Source organism: Cannabis sativa, chromosome 2, assembly GCF_029168945.1.
Source record: "Cannabis sativa cultivar Pink pepper isolate KNU-18-1 chromosome 2, ASM2916894v1, whole genome shotgun sequence".
NCBI lineage: Eukaryota > Viridiplantae > Streptophyta > Magnoliopsida > Rosales > Cannabaceae > Cannabis > Cannabis sativa.
The window spans coordinates 89,163,151-89,184,722 of NC_083602.1; the positions used below are offsets into that span (position 1 = coordinate 89,163,151).

Here is a 21,572-nt window from a genome sequence, read left to right on the forward strand (position 1 = left end):
CCAGACTTTGATATATACCAAATCGTGCCCCTCAAATTTTGATATGTACTAAATAATGTTTCTTGAACTTTCATTCATGTTAGAATTTTCGGTTTGGGGTGGATTGCTCGGGATCATAATGGTTTATTCATTGATGCGCTGGCGGTTAAAACTTATGGTCAGCCCGACCCGTTTTTGGCTGAAGCTATGGCGTTAAAGGATGCGCTCAGTTGGGTGAAGGGAAAGTGGGTTGAGGGGTGTGTGTCTGCTGGTGTGGTCATGGAGTCGGACTCGCTGCTGGTGGTGCAAGCTGTGCAACAGAAAAAGCACTTGTTGTCTCCGGTGGGGCTTTTAATTTCGGATTGTGTTGCTCTTATGCAATCCTCTCTTTTGTTTCCTATTTCAATTAGCTTTGTTAAACGGTCCGGAAACCAGACGGCTAACTTTTTGACTCGTTCTTCTGGTTCTATTCCTGGTTGTGTTTCTCGCGAGAGTTTTGTCCCTCCTGGTTTAGAAGCTATCTTGGTAGCTGATTTGATTTAATAAAATTTAATATTTTGGCTCTAAAAAAAAAAAACCTAGTAAATCTTACATACACACCAGACCAAGTACGGCCAAGTCGGCCACGTTTGAGTTTGAGTTTGAGTTTGAATAGTAATACTACTTTACTAATCAAACGACAGAATCAAAACAAACTCTGTACTCTTGTACCCTGTGATGTGTAGTAGTAGCAGTAGTAGTATAGTGCAACTGCAACACATAACTACATAGACCTTATTCTCACCATTTCCACCTCAAATCAATATTCAGCTCAAGCTTTTGCTTTTTTCAGTTTCATTCTTCTTTTCTTTATATTTACTGTAACAAACAAAAGTTTACACACAGAGTGAAGAAGGAAGGTCACAATGAGCCATTGTACAATCAATCATTGTAAGTATGACCCTTTTCTCCTTCACCCTCTATTCCTCTAAAGCCAACACCTTTCCATTCCAAGCACCAACAAAGGCCTCTTCTTTGAAGCTCCGTTCATGGGGTCCGACTCAATTTGCTTGATTTTGATATTGGGGGCTGGACCGATTGTGATTGGCCCAATTTGTGAGTTCGATTACTCAGGTACTCAAGCTTGTAAGGCTTTAAAAGAAGAGGGTTACGAAGTGATTTTGATTCATTCCAATCCTGACCTTGCTGACCGGACTTACATTACTCCGATGACTCCGGAATTGGTGGAACAAGTTCTTGAAAAATATTGGGTTGAGTTGATTGGAGCTAAGCTTGAAGCTGTTAAGAAAGCTGAGGATAGAGAGTTGTTTAAGGAGGCAATGAAGAACATTGGGCATAAAGACTCTAAAAACTCTACCTTCAGGATTGGGACGACTCTTGATGATTGCATTGAAATTGCTTATGGGATTGGTGAGTTTCCTTTGATCATTAGGCATGCTTTTACATTGGGTGGTTCTTGTGGTGGGATTGCTTATAATAGGGAGGAATTTGAGACCATTTGTAAAGCAGGGCTTAATGCTAGTTTGACTACTCAACTTTTGGTTGAGAAATCTTTGTTGGGTTGGAAGGAACATGAGCTTGAAGTTATGAAAGCTTTGGATGACAATGTGGTTATCATTTGTTCTAATGGGAGTTCATATTGGGGAGTCTATTACTGTTGCTCCAGCTCAAACTTTGATTGATAAGGAGTATCAGAGGTTGAGAGACTACTCCTAGCGATAATTCGGAGTTGAATGTGGTGGTTCTAATGTGCAGTTTGCTGTTAATCCGGTTGATGGTGATTGAGATGAACCCGCGAGTGTCTTGCTCATCGGCTTTGGCATCTAAGGCTACTGGTTTTCCTATTGCAAAGATGGCTGCTAAGTTATCAGTTGGTTATTCATTGGATCAGATTCCAAATGACATTACAAGGAAGACACCTGCTAGTTTTGAGCCTTCCATAGATTATGTGGTGACAAAGGCAAGTATAATTTCTTGTTTTTATACATGTGTGTGTACTTTATGTACATAAACAGTTTCACTTTGCTGCTAACATAAATAGTTTCAATATAGTCTATTTAGTTCTGATACTTTGTTGTGGATGATAAATGTGTTTATATTTATATATATAACTGACTGCAAACTAGAACTTGTAATTGTCTTTGTGCTGCAATGACAATGATTGTCTTTTTGGTTTCATAGTAGAATGGACTCTGTTTAGGCATAGTTAAACTTGTAAGTTTGTAGGAGATGGTGATATGTAGTTCTTATTTCGAAATTAGACAGTATAATGGCAGAGTTAAGCCTCATTTTTCACACTGAAAATGTTAGTTAATTGTTGTTCGATGATATGCACAAATCTGTTTTTCTTCTTCTTATTAATTAATATATATTCTTCATTTTTTTCAGTTGTGTTCATTAGCTCCCATGGTTGGTACATTGAATAATAAATATAGAAGAAAACACAAACGGATAGCTGATTATAAATGTATATTATTAGTTTTGATCTCTCATAAGAATATTGCATTAGTTTATAAGCTATGTGTTGTGTTTTATATTCTTCATGGGCATCTTGAATTGGTCTTTTCTGTATGGTAAGACTGAAATTGTCAATATACTTGCTAACTAGGCATCTTTTCAACCATAATGAAGCAATGACTTATTTTCATATTGTTATTTATTTTTACTTATTTTTCTCCAATGTTCATCATGCAGATCCCTCGGTTTGTGTTTGAAAAGTTTCCTGGTTCGCAGCCAATACTGACGACACAAATGAAATCTGTTGGTATATCAATGGCATTAAGCCGAACATTCCAAGAATCCTTTCAGAAAGTAGTGAGATCTTTGGAATGTGGCCACTCTGATTGGGACTTGAACCAATTGAAGTATAGCTTACATGTTCCTAACCCAGACCGAATTCATGCTGTATATGCTGCCATGACTAAGGGAATGAAGATAGATGACATTCGTGAACTGAGTTAGGAACAGTTCCTTTTGGCTCGGAGCTTGTCTAATCTAACACAGAACGATTTCTATGAAGTGAAAAGAAGAGGGTTCAGCGATAAACAGATTGATTTTGCCGCCAAGTTGACTGAGACAGAAGTTCGGCAGACTAGGCTATCTCTAGGTGTTGCTTTAACATACAAGCGAGTGGATACTTGTGCTGCTGAGTTTGAGGCTGATACTCCTTACTACATGTATTCTTCATATGATTTTGAGTGTGAATCAGCTCCCACCCAAAGCAAGAAGGTTTTGATTCTTGGTGGTAGACCGAATCGAATTGGTCAGGGGATTGAATTTGACTACTGCTGCTGCCACACATCCTTTGCCCTTCAGGTTTGTGCTCTTTTTTCGATTATGTTTGTTTATTTTGACATTTTTTTTTAAAGAAAAAAATAAGTAGGGAAATATTCCTTATGACTTTTGGTTCTATCTGATTGTGTAAATGTTTTGTTTGTTCTTTTATCCTTTTCAGAAAGCAGGTTATGAGACAATCATGATGAATTCAAATCCCGAAACAGTATCTACAGATTATGACACGAGTGATCGTCTGTATTTTGAACCACTAACCGTTGAAGATGTGAAACATTATTGATTTGGAATGTCCTAGATGAACACAAGCTTAAATGTGCTAGTGGTGATGGGAATGTACGCATTTGGGGTACAACACTGGATTCAATAGATGCAGCAAAGGACAGAGAAAGGTTTAATGCAATTCTTAAGGAATTAAAAGTTGAACAGCCGAAAGGAGGAATTGCCAAAAGTGAAGGTGATATGTTTAGGGTGGTCAGGCTATGGAAATTGTCTGTAATGACGAAAAACTTGTGACCTACCTCGAAAATGCTGTAAAGGTCGACCCAGAACTTCCCGTGCTTATTGACAAGTATTTGTCAAATACCATTGAGATCGATGTTGATGCACTTGCTGACTTATGGAAATGCTGTCATTGATGATATAATGGAGCACATTGAGCAAGCTGGGGTTCATTCTGGTGACTTATGGAAATGCTGTCATTGGTGGAATAATGGAGCACATCTTCTTGCTTGGAGACAATCAGGACATGGACTATACAATTGGCTAAGAGACTTAATGTGTGTGGCCTCATGAATTGTCAGTATGCCATTACAGTGTCTGGAGATGTGTTCTTACTTGAGGCAAATCCTCATGTTTCTCGCACAGTTCCTTTTGTGTCCAAGGCGATTGGACATCTGTTGGCTAAATTTGATTCACTTGTTATGTCTGGAAAGTCTCTTTATGACTTAAATTTCACAAAAGAGGTAGTCCCTGCTCACATGTCAGTAAAGGAAGCTGTTCTTCCATTCGAAAAGTTTCAAGGTTGTGATGTATTACTAGGGCCCGAGATGTTGATTATGAATTTCCCATTGCATTTGCCACCACTATTTGACAAAACCTCATCTGGAAAGGATTATAAAGGCGTTCCAAGGCCTCGGATTTAAGATTGTTTCAACTTCAGGAACAGCTCATGTCCTTGAATTATCAGGCATCCCAGTGTGGAACGAGTTCTAAAGTCGCACGAGAGGGTCGACCACATGCTGGTGATATGGTATCAAATGGGCAAATCCAGTTAATGGTAATCACAAGTTCAGGTGATGCATTAGATCAGATCGATGGACAACAGCTGAGAAGAATGGCTCTAGCTTACAAGGTTCTTGGCAATCAAGACTTTGAAGACTAACACCATTAAGATGATTGCGCTTCAAGACTTCTTCAATGTCGAGTCCGAAACTGCCAACAGTAGTAAGTGATAACTGAATCCCTTCCTAGATTGGTAAAAAAGACATTTAGTTTATTTTGTTGTCTCAACTTAATTTGCCTAAATGAATGTATTGGATTTGCAACTAAAGTCCTACATTAGCTAGAAATAGAAAAAATTATAGGTATATAAGGATGAACACTATCTCCATTAGTATGAAGCTTTTCGGGAAAATGTCCAAGAATAAAACCGTGAGAGCTTAGGCCCAAAACGGACAATATAATCAGTTAATCACTTTTGAGTTAAAGGTGATCTATATTGGGTCTTTGTTCTTACATTTTTTGCTAGAAGAGATTGTTGTTAATTCTTACATTTGCCTTAATATAAAATAAGTATATTTTAATTAGCAATTATGGTCTATAATTTGTTTTAGGATAATGTGAAGTCTAAGCAAAAGACTATTATTATAATGACACTATGCTTCCTAATCTCATTCTCTACTACATTAGAAAGTGGTCAATCCAAACCTACCTCAACTAAATTAGCAGGACTTTCCAGAGACTTAGAGAATGACAATTAATTATTGGTGCCATTTTGTAGTTAATTATTAGGATAATGCTGTTGGTTGGTATGTGAATATAGAATAAACTATACTATAAATTAGTGCCACGTGTACACACCTAAATCTTTTCTTAAGGGTTCTAACTATTTTTTGCCTGTTTACATACCTAAATCTTTTACTTTGATTAAATTTTAGCTGAACAGTATTTAGTTATCGTTGAAAATTTGTTTTGTGTCTTTTTACCTACTCTTTTTTGATGTTCCATTTCCATAATCCCAACCCTTTTAACGACAGTTATTACTGTTACTTGGTTAGAAGTAAGAATGTGAATTATTTATTGAGCATTGTTATTGGGACACCAGTAGTGTCTAGCACCTTTTATAGGTGACGTTTTATATTTTCTAAAAGCTATTTTTTTAAATTATATGAGTATGACACCAAAGAAAATACTAGGCAATAATTATACTTTTTAGAAATTCTCTTATTTATTACTCAAATGAAGAAAGCTTTAAAGAGAGAATGTTTATTCTTTCTTTCTACTTTGGCACATGTCTTTGATTTTAGTGGCAAATTTTGCCTCTGTTTTCCTTTACCCCATAACATGATATATATTTATATATACATATATTTATAGAAATATGCTCCACAAATTCAAAAAATAAGCCTGTTCTTGGATATGCCCATTAACACATTTTCTTCAAGAGGAAAATGACACTTGTCCAAAGTGGGCTCAAACTTCCTCCACTCAAGAGCTCAAAACTACTATTAACACATACCAATTTGAAGGGCTTAAAGTCATTGATAGTGGAAACATAGCAAGAATTTTAGGATCATATATACATATAAAGATATCTATATATTTATATATTATATAAGATTACTCTTAGCGGTCTTAGTGGGAAACTGGTTGTAGCAAGGGATAAAAAAAACCGTGTGGACCTTTTTTTTTTCTTCATTGAAACCAAACTGATGTGCTATAGAAATAGGAAGCCAAAGATCAAAGAATCTCTAGAAAGAATAGAAAATAAAAAAAATGACAACTTGCAGCCATTTGAGGATGATTTTTATAATTAATTTGAAATTATTGTACATTTTTCAGTTCAAAATCCACTAAACAGAGTCAGTTCATTTCAGTTGTTCTTCCACTCTTAATTGATGATATAACTCAATTATGTTACATTCTCTGCACATTAATGAAGTGTATAAAAAAGTTTGAAATTTCTGGGTCAAAGTCTTCTGAATTGGTCATGGCATTAATATTTGTAATAAAACAGATTACCCCTTAATGGGGGAGAAGTATAACAAGGACTGCATAACAGTTTTTGATGATGATTTGAATTTAATTCTTTATTATTATTAATTATGAGAAAAAGTTGTAAGTAGAAGAAGGGTATTGAAAGAAAGAGACCATTGAATTGAATTGAATTGAAACTGATCAAAATGATCAATTGATGAGTGATTTAAGTACTAGTGCCGTATTAGTCTAGTGCACTTGTATAAGTATAGTATTATATTATTGATTATAGCCACCACTACCATCACCACAAACACTATCCATGACCATTCAAACTTGATTTTGATTAGGACGTTTGTAAATGTTAGCCATGACTACAACATTTTGCCAATATGCAAACTCACCTTTTTTCTTTCATTATTACTTTTCTTTTTATAACTATGATTATCAATGTGTATAGATAATTTATGAAGAGTACTAATTATAATTTCATAATAATTTTTAGGTTTGAAATCACGTGTCGGAATACTTTTTTTTCATAGCGGTATTCTTTATAGTTATAATATTATCTTTGTAAATTTTTTAAAAATTTCGAATAATTTACAATAATAAAAATAGAGTTTTTGATATTTTAGTTTATCATACATGTTCAAAAAAATTTAAACTTATTTTTAGCACTATAAACTATTTGAAATTTTTTAAAAATTTACAAGGAAGATGTTGTAACTATAACGAATACTACCATGAAAAAAAATTGGAACAAAAAATTTGGTATGTATTTTTAGGTATGGATGTTGATTAAAAGATTGTAATAAGAGATTGGCGACACTTTGAAAAATTTAGATTAATATATTGTGCTTAAAAATGAATTCAAACATTCGGTTGCACACATATAAATATATATATATTTTACATGCGTGAATCAACTATTTAAATTTTATTGTTAGTATTGTTACTTTTTTTTTTTAAGAAAAAGCAATTAACGACTATAATTGTAATGTAAATCGTCATATAAAAATTAGGTTCTTGTAGAGGTAAAAATTTACTTAATATTTACGACATATTTGAGAAGCTCGATATGTAAGTCAAACAAATCAATAATAAACCCAACATTATTAGGCCCAATAAGGCAGTCATACGGGCTCACTAGGCCTTGAAAAAAACAAAGCCTTTGGGCCATAAGTCGGTTCACCTCGCAACCGAGTTCGAGTTCGGCCAATCAGTCAAACGGGTGAAACCAAGTAGATATTGGAACCAGTCAGAAAAATAGTTACATGTAATATTAGAGAAGCAACCAACTTGAACGAGTCCAATGGGTGACGTGAATGGGGCAACGGTATTAAAAGAACACAATAAAAGGAACTATACAATAGACGCAAGGCATCAAACATTCCATACTCACAATGATCACTTGTGCAAGCAGACAATCGTCATTTTTAAACCTTTCCCTTAAGCTTCACCACCGTACTTGTTCCTTCCGTCCGCCTGTTTGCTTATATACTCATCCGTTCGACTACCATTTACGTTTCATTTAATATTTTCTCTTATTGTTATTTTTTATTACATTTATATTGACTTGAACATCAAAGTCCTTTTAGCTAACACTCCATGGGTGCTCCCAATTGAACTCTTGTCGCTTTCTTTGTTCTTGACGGGTTGTTGGTGCTTAAATTTTGTAATTGTAGATTTTACCATCTACGATTATAATATCTTCTAATATGAAAATCATAAATATCTTATCGGTATAGTGAGAAGTGATACCCTACTATAATTAGTTGTTCGCTAGATAACTAGGGATATCATTCATAGGTTAGGTCATCTCTTTATTTTATAGATAGATAAATTATAAATCAATTTCTTATATGTGTAAATTATAATTGTAGTAGGAATTTTGTTTATTTTGAATAATTTACAGTGTTAAAATAATTTTCAAACAATTTGTTATTGACTATTTAAATTTTATTTTAGACACTACATTATTTAGAATATTTTTAAAAACATACTATATATATTATAACTACATGCCATATAAAATAAAATGGAAATATAATTTGTCCAAAAGAAAAAGTAGTGAGGGTTGATATTTTTATATTATTATCGATATATATGAAATGTGATTATTTAATGATTTTTGTTAGTTTAACAAAATATTTTAAGAATATAAGAATATTCTATTAAATTTAACGTTGTTAAGAGAATTAGTTTTATAAATATATATAAATATTAATATTATTTATTTTAAATTAATTTAAATATATATAAATATTAATATTATTTATTTTAGGTTAATTAAACTATACTTATTTTAAATTAATTTAAATATATATATAAATAATAATATATCATTTGTAATATTATAATTTTTTTTATTGTTATTTTTAATATTGAGAGTTTGTTTAATTTTAATATTTTTAAACTTTATATTTATTTTGATTTAATTTTTAAAATTTTAAATATTATTATTTTAATTAATAGGTGGTTTCTTTTTAATTTATAAATTTTTAAAACTAAAAATAACAAAAATACTAAAAATATAAATATATAAAGTGTGACTTATTAATTAATCCTTATTGTCATAAATCTAATGATGAGATTTGATGAGGTGGGATTGAACGTAAGTGAAGTCTTATATATTCTCCAAACAATATGAACACATATTTATAAAAAGAGAAAATAATAATAATAATAATATATAATAAGAAAGAAGTTTCTGTAATAATAAGTGGAGAATAAGTTAGAAAATAAAATAAACAGAAAAGGGATTTAGTTGTTTTTATTGTTTTGTATTTATTAAGGTCCACACGCAAAAGACTCTTTACTTTATGAATATCAAGAGAAAAGAAGAGAAGAGGGTTCAGTTGAGTTAATTAAGAGAAGAAGAGAATGAAACATATTATACAACATGAGCATTGATTAGCCACACCATTAGTACCTAGTACCTTCTCGATATGTCGCGTTGCGATTGGTTATAACGATACTTCCTAAAAATTATTATATTAAATTATATGGAACCCAATACTTAATTAGACCAAGAGCGATATTAATACATAAAAAGATGTTAGACACTACTGATGCCCTTTAGCCCTTTAACATTTCTCTACACAACATCATCAAGTCCAACTGCTTCCACCGCAAACTTGAATTCAACCTCTTTATTATTATTATTTCTATTTAATTTTCCATTAATGACTGCAAAATTCATGACCCAAAAACTAATAATAATTAATGGTTGCCAACTTCATTATTATTACTTTTTATTTTATTAGGAAGAATATATATTCTTGTTGAAAGATAATTATCTTAAAATATAAATCCAAAAAACTCAAGTAATTCTGACCACTAAATTATTCTTGTAAAATAAAATAAATAACTTATAATAAAATTGAATCATAATTCGTTAGATCTAAACCTCTTTTCTGTTGACGAAAGTTGTAATAATTTGTTTAATTAATAAGATTTAGAAATATATAAAAGAAACATCTCCACCTTTTGTATAACTTTTGTTACTCTTGTTATTTTAACCTTTATCGGTTACCCCAACAAAAAAAAAAAAGAGATATATAAAAGAAAATTGTTAATAATAATATGGGATATGATTTTGTCCCGTGATTGTACTTTTACGGAATGCATTCCGTGATATACGGCAGCCGTCAGATGAGGGAGTTATTTGATCTGACGGCTGAGATTGATCTATGGGTAATTAGGATTAAAAAGTAAAAACGTACTCTGACACTCATTTAATGTACCCTAAGACTCATCTAATGTACTATGGAATACATTCCGTAAAGATACATCACGGGACGAAATCGTGTCCCTAATAATATATAATAAAATATTAATAGGGCAGCAATGCAAATGGTCAATGGCAACTTTGGACTTAAAATTGAGGAGAGTTTTCTCACTTCATGCGCCCAACGAGCTGACCGGCTCCCACCCACCTTGTCCCACTCCCAAAAAATCTATCTAATTATCTTTTCTAATTTATACTCTTTTTATTCACCAATTTTTTTTTTTTTTTGTTGAGGTAAATTAAATTTGGTTATTGTGTAATAATTATTAGGTAATGTAATTACGTATATTACAAGTAATAGATTCATGAGAGTGATCCATATCGGGTTAATTACCAAATAATTAAATTCTTAATTTTATTTAGTGATAGTAATAAGAAAAAAAGGTTTTTAAATTCTACTTGAGAAAGAAAAAAAAAATAATTAAAGTAAATTTAACAATGATTAAATGTTAGGGCAATTGATTTTGATTGAATCTAGCTATTTTATATGCTTTAATATAATTTAATTCCTAAATTTCAATTTTCATGTGATAGTAAATTTACTAAAAAAATTTATATTCAGGTTAGGACATATAAATCTCAACTTATATGTAAATTTTATACTCTCGTACAAGTTTAACAAATATGAGACATTAAGCATAAAAATCTTAAATGCTACACAAATTATAAAGGTACTCTCGTCTTATATCGAAATCTGTATCTATTTTACTATAACGTAATTAATCAATACTTACTTTCTAAATTTTGTATTCAAATCATAAAACAGTTAATTAGTGATCAGACAATTAAAAGAGATTAAGTACGAATGAAATATGTACACGTAGAAAGTTGGGAAAAAATTAAATTACATTAATTAAACTAAAATAAAATATCAAACAATCTCCATTAACAACACTAATTAGTTACTCATAGTCATTATGAACAGTTGATTAAGAATAATTAAAAACATAAAATAAAGATAGAAAAAAGAAACTCTTTGAAAATCAATGGTTGTAGCCTTTCAAGGTCGTTTTCTGCCTCTATTATCGTACTCCTTAAATTCCTAATCAAAAAGCCTCATTTCTCCTTCGAAATTAGAGTTTAAAAATATCCTACTAACCCTTTAAAAACAGGGGGGGTCGCGACATGGCCCTTTCAGTGCTGCGACTCAAGAACTTGGTTTTTGGGCAGTAAGCTTCTTGGTGCGACGACCGATCATATTTTTTGGCCATAAATCTTTCAATATTGCTTGGAATTGGACGATTCAAGATGTTTTAGAAAGCTAAAAGAGAGATTTAGAACTTTTATTAACAACATTTTTCCTAAAAGTAAACGAATCATAGTAAAAAAATGTCTTAAATATTCAAACTTGATTTTTGATCATAAACAGAGCGTGTTGAGCATCCAAAACTTAATTAGAATATTTCACACCATTATATCTAGGGGTGTTCACAAAGTATCCGATCCAATCCAATCCGCACGATCCAATCCAATCCAATCCGCAAAATGCGGATATCCGCACTTGTGCGGATTGGATTGAATTGAAAAATCTAAAATCCGCACTTGTGCGGATTGGATGTTGTTTGACCTCAAAAAGTAACCGATCCAATCCAATCCACACTTAATTATATATATATTTTTAAAAAAAATTATAGTATGTAATATATATTAATTAAAAAAAGACACAAACTTCTAATTTCTTAATCTTTTTTAGTAATATATTGAGTTGGTGCATTTTATTTATTTTGTAATAAAAAACACAAGAAAAATAATTCTTATTCACATAGACACATACACATAAAGTTTAAATATATATATACTAGCTTATTTATTTTAGTAATTAGATACATATATATTTTAGTGTAAATCTAAAGATAAGTATATATATTGGTTTAATTTGTATATAAATTAAAATAGAAATAGATTATTATTGGAGATTAAGAAACAATAGTCTTTTTTTTAATTTTTTTTTCTATGAAATATTAAATAATTTATTATTAAAAAAATAACCGATCCAAAATAACCGATCCAATCCGCACTATTGCGGATTGGATTGGATTGAATTTAAACTCTTATGCAGATCGGATTGGATCCAAAATATGAAATTCGCACTTAGTGCGGATTGGATGTTGTTTGACCAAAAAAGTGCGGATTGGATCGGATGAACACCCCTAATTATATCTTAGAACTCCAAATTTCATGATAAATTCATCATATTCATCTAATTTAACATGCTTCTTCTAATTTTCAATACATTTTATAATTTAAGCCTGAAATAAATATAAAATAAACGTAATTTTCCACAAAATGAATATAATTAACTGAAACACACCTTTAAAATACTTCACAAAATGCACCTAAAACTAGCCTATCAATTATATTTTATTTTAAAATGCAAAGTGTGTTTAGATGTCAAGTAGTAATTGTATATGAATTCTTATTTTCATGTTTAGCAAATGAGTTAGTAATTGCACAGTGGTAATACCCAATTCTCATGGGGGTCATGAGAATTTGAGAGTGTAATTGAGACTCTTCAATTACCTCCAATTACATGGTTACTGTGTAATTATCTGCCTGAACAAACACGTCAAATCTTATATTTACTTATAATTACACTCAATTCCAATTATTTAATGACTTTCCAAACGTACCTTATATGTTTAGAGAATTTTGGATTCTGTTAGAGACTCCTACATTATTAATATTTAGAAAAATAATATCATATATATAAGATACACGAATTGCATTTTTAAATAAAATCTTATGCGTCTTACCATGTAATCTCATTATTTTATTCTACATTTCTCCACTTACAAAATTCTAACAAATTCTTTCATCAAATGTGAAAATTGCTACTAATGTATGCATGAAATGTTAGAATATTTTCTACATACATTAATGAATCAATTAATCAACTTAATTAATTTATAAAGCAAAGTCCATTATTGGATAATTATTGACAAAAATCTCCTAATTGATGGTCACTATTTAATTAGTTATTTAGATTTTATTTTATACAAGGTATTCGTGATCTCTAAACTCACTGTTCATACTTACAAATAATTAATATAACAACTTATAGTAGTATTAGACACTGTAATTAATAAAAAGTCTTACATTAATAATATATACAAAAATAATAAAATATATAAGATTTATGAACTACTCTTCTCAATAATAAAACTCCGTGCATCTTACTTACAATTCTAATATAGTAAGAGAAATGCTAAAACACCCTTCTACGTGTTAATATCGCTATTGGTTTAATTTAGTATCAGATCTGATATAGTTTAATATAATAGCTTTTAAGGAGTATCGTCAGTTAATCATAAGACAACATGTCTTAAGGGTGCTAGGCACCACTAATGCCCAATAACCATGCTCATATAGTAATAGCCTTTAGCATAAATTGTTGGGAGTCATTCTCAATAAATATGGGCAATGTTGTTGTTATTGTTTTGGGCTGGGTAGGCACCTCATTGGGTGGTGGTAGTTAGAGAATTAGAAAGGTAGCACTGTCAAGTGTCTCAAAGGAGGCAACACCAATCCACACCAATAAGGCTCGATCATCATCAATCATAATAGTCATACTCTCTTCTTATTAATTTCCAAAAACAAATTCTAACTCATTTAGCTAAACTCAACTTACACGTGTCATACTGTTAAAGGCTACAAAATCATTACTTTCATGTAGTGTGGACCACTCCACACTAGTGTTTAATTTTTTCACATCAACCAAAACTTCTTATTCTAACAATTTCTTCTTTTTTCTCTTGAAAAAAAGAATTACCCATATATCATTTCTTTCATTTTTACGGTTTTAGTTATTTTAATAATTTTTACGTGAATTGCTATATAAATTTAAATTGTAATTTAAGTTATTTTATTAGTTATTATGTGAATTTTCGTAAATATATATATATATAAAAAAACTACTTGAAGTATAAAAATAAGAAAAAAAATCCTAAAAATTAAGATAAAATATATTACAATATTTCTTATTCTAACTATTATATTCATATTGAAATAGTTTATTTTACATGCGTGTAATAAATTATTTAAATTTAAATTTTAACACGTTAAATTATTTTAAATTTATTAAAAAATTATAATAAATTTTTAAATAATTAATTACAATGTATTCATATAAAAAAAAATTAAAATTAAAATAATTTGGACATTGAAAAAACACTAAAGTACATATATAAGTACACTCATTTTAGAAGTACAACATATATAATTTCTCAAAAACATATAATTATAATATAATATTATTTAATATGTTGAGTTCTAACTCAACAATAGTTTATTTTTCTAAAAGAATAAGTCTATACATATTTTTTTAAAGGAATAACAATAATGATTTAACCACTGACAATCCTAAAAATAATGATTTTTTTTGTATGGTAAAAATAATGATATTAAACTTTAGAAAATAAAATTTACCCGAGAAATTTAACCATTAATAAATTACCTTACGATAATAGTGACTTCCAACCTAATTCTTCAATTATTATTATTATTATTATTATTATTATTATTATTATTATTATTTTGTTATAATAATAATAATAATAATTGAGAGTTTATTTACCCTTATATGTATGGTGAAAAGAATAATCTCATTTAAAAAAGAAAAAAAAGAATAATCTTAGTCCTTTTGTAGGGCCCAATTAGATGAAGAGATAATAACCATTCAAAAAAGAATAAGAAAAAAAAAACAAAGAAATAATAATTAATAAAAAAGAAAAGAAATTAATGACTTCGATCAATTTCATTTTTCTTGTATTCATATTTAAAATTTTAATCAAACTTTTTATTTGAATTATGATGTCATTGTGTAGATTGAATCGAATATACATAGTATACTTACATACTTAGGTGTATGCACATATAAATATTTATATATATAATATAATATATTGATTTGACTAAAGTTTGTGCTTAATGCTATATCAAAAAAAGTTAGTTAAATTTAACCTTTTCTTATCTAAAATGTTTGTAGCATTGGTTGAAATTGTGCCTAAAAAGATTAGTCCAAGAAAATTGGGGTGTGAATGAAAGTGAGATATATAAATATATATTTATTATATATTTATATAATATAGTTTCCATTTTCTTCAAATTAGGCAATTAGCATGAAATTTGCGGTGATAAACATAAACTTTCTTCCACATAATTATATAAAGATAGTGACTTTTTTTTAAGTAAGTAATTTTTTTTTTGTATGATAAATGATAAGCACATTAAATTAAATAATTATGTAAAAAAAGATATGGGAAAACTATAATATTAAGAAGGAAAATGAAATGAAAAGTGGGAGCTCAAATCTTAATGTGAAACCATATTAAAAGGAGTAAAAGAGAGAAGACTTGTTGTAGACAATAATATTGCCTTAAAAAGTAATATTTATTTTTTTGGGGACAAAATTTCAGACTAAATCTCTTCATCACTTCACATTTATTAGTTTATATAAGTTGTACTTGTTATAAATATTATCAATGATGTGTATAATGTAAAATGTACATGACAACTTCATCATGTTGTTATAATGGTCAAATAGATATAACCATAATATATCATTCATGTTTCCTGCTATCTTTTTAACAAGTCGTCTAATTTATTTATTTATTATCTTTATTAGAACATAAACTTAAATTTACACAAATACCCCTTTATACATTCAAACCTTAATTATTATATAATACAATTTTAAGATAGATAATATTTGAAAATTCCACATTATATAATGTGATCAAATTAAATAATGTTAAATTTCTAATGGTAAGACAAAAACTAAACAACTTTCGTCCGTATAATCCAAAAGTGAAAAGTAAATCACAAACCTAACGGAACTGGATTTTTATTTTTTGGTAAATTATTTATTTATTATTATTATTAATTGAAAATTGCATTCAACTAAATTAATTCGGTCTCAACAATTTTACTAACATCAAAAGAGATTAAACTTCAAATAAATATGATCAACATATGAATGAGACGCTTTAGTTATACAGTGAGAAACCTGTTAATTGGTAGATCGTTTGACAAAACGTAAAAAAAATACCATTAAAAAAAGCTAAAACATGTTATTTACAATTCAGAGTTGCTAAAAAGTATCATTGGTGCCTAACAAAATTCTTGGTATCATATTGCTAATGGTATAATTAAATATCATATCTTATATAATTTAAATAATTTTTAAGAAATATCGCTAACTAATCATGGAGTACTACCTATAGAAAGTGCTAAATAATACTGGTGTCTAATAATAATATTCCTTACAATTATTAACAACACGACCAAAAGTGAATGACAAAATACTTAAATTTCTAAGAGCTTGTACTAATATCAGTCAATCCGATTTGAAAACACTAACACCAAAAAAATCTCGCTTTAATCACGAAAGCACGTCTTTAAGAGCTACGAGTTCAACAATCTTTTTATTTTTTATTTATTTTTTTTTTAAAAAAAAATAAAGATTGTAATAGTACTAATACGATAACAACGCAGCCACGTAAAAGTCCTTTTCCACATATGTAGTAGTAAAATTCATACTAATAATATTCAAAGGTTTGGTGACATCACTTTGACGCATTGTCCCTTATTTAATTAACCTAAAAAAAATAAAATTAAAAAAAAATAAAAACCTTATATTATTATATGCCTATTTAAAGACCCTTTGTGTCCATATAACCAAACCCCACTTATTCTCTTCTCTTTCCTTATTTATATATTTCTCTTCTTCTCTAACCATTTCATCACCAAACATACATTTTTAACATTACCATTTTCTAAATAAGCTTCATTATCTTATTAATTGAAACTATGGAGTGTAGTACTGAGACAAACACTACTACTACAACATCTTCATCACCACCACTTGCTGCAGCCTCTCAATATTCTTCGAATTCATCTTCTTCGTCGCCTGATCATCAACAACATCACCAGACCCTAAACCCTAACCCTAATCCGGTAGCAACACCAGTGGTGCTTAGCCCCTGCGCCGCGTGCAAGATCTTGCGGCGAAGATGTGCTGATAAATGTGTTTTGGCTCCTTACTTTCCTCCAACTGAGCCTGCCAAGTTTACTATTGCTCATCGAGTGTTTGGAGCTAGTAACATTATCAAGTTCTTGCAGGTACTCTATTATATTACTCAAATCTAATCAATTATTATATTAATTATTACTTCACTTTTATTATTTATTAAATCAAATTATACAAAACTCGATATTAAAATACACCAATAACAGTACGTCTTAACACCTTAAAAGTATATTTTAACATTTTTAGTGAAAACTACATTTGACATTAGAAAAGTGTGTCAAAAATTATTACTATTATAATCCAATATAAAACTGCTAACTAATTATATGATGTCGGTTTGATGTATTAAACATAATAACAATAATAAAAATGAAGAAAAAATTGACTAATTTTGTAGGCGTGTACAAGTGGGGTATGAGTAGTTTCTTTCTTTCTTTCTTTTTTCCTTTATTAAAGTCCATATCAAGGTCAAGGGATTTATGGTGGGAGCAAGTGGCTCTAACCTAGCTTTTAGGTTACTTGTCACTTCATTTTTTTTTCTTCAATAGTTTCGAGTTAATTTTTCAAATTTTAATCTTTATATTTAGGAGACTTATTATTACTTTAGTTCGTTATAAAGGGGCCATGGTCTAGTCTAGTCTAATTATCTAATCAAATAATATTATTTAGTCATTAATTTCTCTCATTGGCCAAAGTTTAGTATAGTACTACTAGTGGTTCCGTGGGACTTTCGGGTACGGAATTATAATATATAGACGTTATTATATGTAAAATAATAATAATAATAATTTTCAATTGTTTATAATAATGAAATAAAAAAAAAACATTTTTTTGTTTTTTCCTTGTAAATTATTCGAAGCATCCAAAATTGAAAAGTAAACATTCTATAGCAGATTGTTCACATAAGAAATATATATTTTCTTTTTTCTTTCTAAGCCTAAAACTTTGTTCACATAGACACTATGTATATACCCCACAAGCAATTAATTAATATGTTCTCTCCTTAATTAATGATGATTATTAAAAGTTTGTTATAAAACACAATTAATAATAATTAATTATTGTTCATTATGGTAATGATTATTTCAGGAATTGCCAGAGTCTCAGAGAGCAGATGCAGTGAGCAGCATGGTATATGAGGCTGGCGCAAGAATCCGAGATCCAGTTTATGGTTGCGCCGGAGCCATTTGCCAGCTCCAAAAGCAAGTTGGAGAATTGCAAGCTCAATTGGCCAAAGCACAAGCAGAAGTGGTCAATATGCAATGCCAACAAGCCAATCTTGTGGCCATTCTTTGCATGGAAATGGCTCAATCCCAACAAGGCTTTAATAATAACAATAATAATAACTTATTATCTCCTCAACAAAATAGTCTTATTATTGATCATGGTTTAATGATCAATAATAATAATAATACTACTACTACTCCTCTCATGATTAGTAACCAAAACAATAATAATAGCCTAAGTTTTCTTGATGATATTAACCTAGGCTCCTTGTGGGAACCTCTTTGGACATAATTATATATATCATAATAATGATATATTCTCATGCAAGGCCCCATGTTTTAGTATACTAAGTCATGATATATCATATCATATGTATCTTTAATCATAGCTTAGCTTAGCTTAAATCTAAAGAAAAGATATATATTATGAAAAATGTTCCAATGAAATATTCTCCTAAGGAGAAGTTGATGGACATGATGAAAAAAATAATTAATTATAGATTAATTTTAATTAGTGTACTTGTAGATCAAGAAAAAAGAGAGGGAATTATTAATTAATGTGTAAGCTATTAGTTAAGGGTCTAATCACTTTGTTAAAGCTAGGCAAAGTATAGATGAGTTTTAATATAATTGTTGTTCCCTCCATTTCTTATTATATATGATCATGTAATATTTTGTTTAATTAAATATATATATATTAATTTCCAAAAAGAATTAATAATTATATATGTTTGTTGATCTATATTAATTATCAAAGTCCACTATTTTGAGCTGAAGATCATTATATGGAATCCTAAACCAACTTTTTGGTCACCTACTATAATTACTTTAAACACATATATCAACATAAATTGATTATATCTACCAATAATAATGAAAATTCCTTCTCATATTTACTTTTGACCCATCTCTTAATTTTTCTGATTAATAAGTTACTTTTAATTAATACCTTATATATATATATATAACAAAAAATTCTCATACAATAGTACTTGTGTCAACCAAGCACAATTATGGATATATTTATTTATTTATCTAAAAATAACAAAAAAAATTATGTTACAAAAAAAAATAATAACAAAAGTGAGATTGTTAAAATTAGAAGATTTTTTTCAATCTAAAAAAATTCATTATCTAAAACAGGCAAGAGAATACTAAAAAAAATAGACAATTATTACGTTTCTTCAACCAAACAAATGCTATATATTAATCAGTTATATATGCCATCTTGTCACTAAATAATAAATATATATATATGTAAAAATATCTACAATAATTAAATCATGTCATATCTATGTACACATAAATAATTCTTATAAGAATTATTACTATTCCATTTGGTCAGTCAGAGTAAACAGTGTATCGATTTGATTTTTCTTAAGAAGAATATATATATCAAACCTTTCTTTTTCTTTTTTTTTTTTAAAGAATAATATAGTGAATATATATTTATATATATATCAAACTTATAATTGTAACAAAATGGTGATAAGTATAATAACACTAATATTGTCGGATTGATCGATGTGTATCTGGATGTCACTATGCAGAGCTGTTCAATTGTACGTCTAAGTTAATTAAATTTATTTTTATTTAAAAATTAATTTAAATATACTAATAAAAAAATAATACACGTGACATTTAAAGATATTTAAGTAATATCAACAACTTAAAATTAAACTTAAATATTTACGCCACTCTTAATTATTTATAAGGAAAATTTAAATTTTAATTTAAACTTAGATCATTTTTCAAAATTTTTGTTTATCGTTTGCAATTTAAATTATGTGAGTACTGACATTTCATAAATGAATAATAATTATTAGGGTAAATATTATTTTAGAGCCTCTGTTTTACAAAAGTTACCAATTGGACCCTGTGTTTTGTTAAATGACAAAATGGACCCTGTAATTTTTAAAATAGTACATATAGGACCCTGAATTGATTTTTTGTCAAAATAAAGTTTAATTATAATCTGATCTAAAAGTGCTATGACAAAATTGTTTACATTTTTTGTATCTGTTCGTATTAAGCATTGTCTTCAAGCTGGTTGTATTAAAAAAAAAAATTGTCAAAAATTAAGTTCAGGGTCCTATTTTTACTATTTTAGAAAATACAGGGTCTATTTTGTCATTTAACAAAACACAGGATCTAATCTGCAACTTTTACAAAACTCAGGGTCCAAAATAGTATTTACCTTAATTATTATAGTATACCGACCCAATAATCATGATTATGCACCTAGAATATATAATTAATAATATTTAGTAATTATTATATAAATTAAATTAAATTAATTAATAAGGTTGGTTTCAATATCGGTGGCCAATTGGAATTTTGTCATATACAATACATGAAGAATTGATATAATGAATATTAATGTTATATAGTTTTATTTTCTCACCCCGACAAAGAGTTTAGGCTATCAAATTTTTCTTGCCATCTAGAATTATGTAGAAACTTTTCCAATACTAATTAATTATAATAGTCCTCCTCCCATCATATATTTTTTTTCCTTGGTCAATTATTATATAAAAGTACAAGATTTTCTTTTTATTATTTTATATAAATATTTTTGATGCGGTACACATTTTTTAATAGGATGGTATAATAATATTTTCTATCTATTTCAATATTTAAAAGAGTTTTCTTATTTGATTTTTGTATGATCTAGATATTTATAATTACTTATAAATTTTTAAAATTTTCTAAAATAAAATTTAAATAATTTTATTGGACGTGTAACTATTTGATTGATATTATAAATTATTAGAATTTTTTTAATTTTTTTTTTATATATAGTTATAATTTATATAATGTATAGGATCATAATTTTGAAGGTGTACTATAACTTTATTTTCTTTTGAATATTTTCTTTATACATTTATATATATTACATGTTTTTTTATTTGACCGATAAAATAATTTATGTTACGTTTTTGTTGTAACTTTTAATTCGGATTTTGTCAAATCTTATAGATCTAATAACACGCGCCAATTAATTAATAGTTCACTTTCAATAGAAAAAATTATGACATAATTTCAAAACTAAAAATAAATA

The 21,572-nt window shown here is 28.6% G+C and overlaps 1 protein-coding gene and 1 pseudogene across 1 annotated transcript; both read left to right on the top strand.

The window, feature by feature from the left end:
* The first annotated feature begins 130 nt into the window (after positions 1–130).
* LOC115718427 (carbamoyl-phosphate synthase large chain, chloroplastic-like) lies at positions 131–4,981 on the top strand (annotated as a pseudogene).
* Positions 4,982–16,925: 11,944 nt separating this feature from the next.
* Positions 16,926–19,222, top strand: LOC115718675 (LOB domain-containing protein 1). Its single transcript, XM_030647496.2, has 2 exons — positions 16,926–17,377; positions 18,375–19,222. Exons 1-2 carry the CDS (start codon positions 17,066–17,068, stop codon positions 18,801–18,803), a joined length of 741 nt encoding a protein of 246 aa, XP_030503356.2. The 5' UTR covers positions 16,926–17,065; the 3' UTR covers positions 18,804–19,222.
* The last annotated feature ends 2,350 nt before the right edge of the window (positions 19,223–21,572 follow it).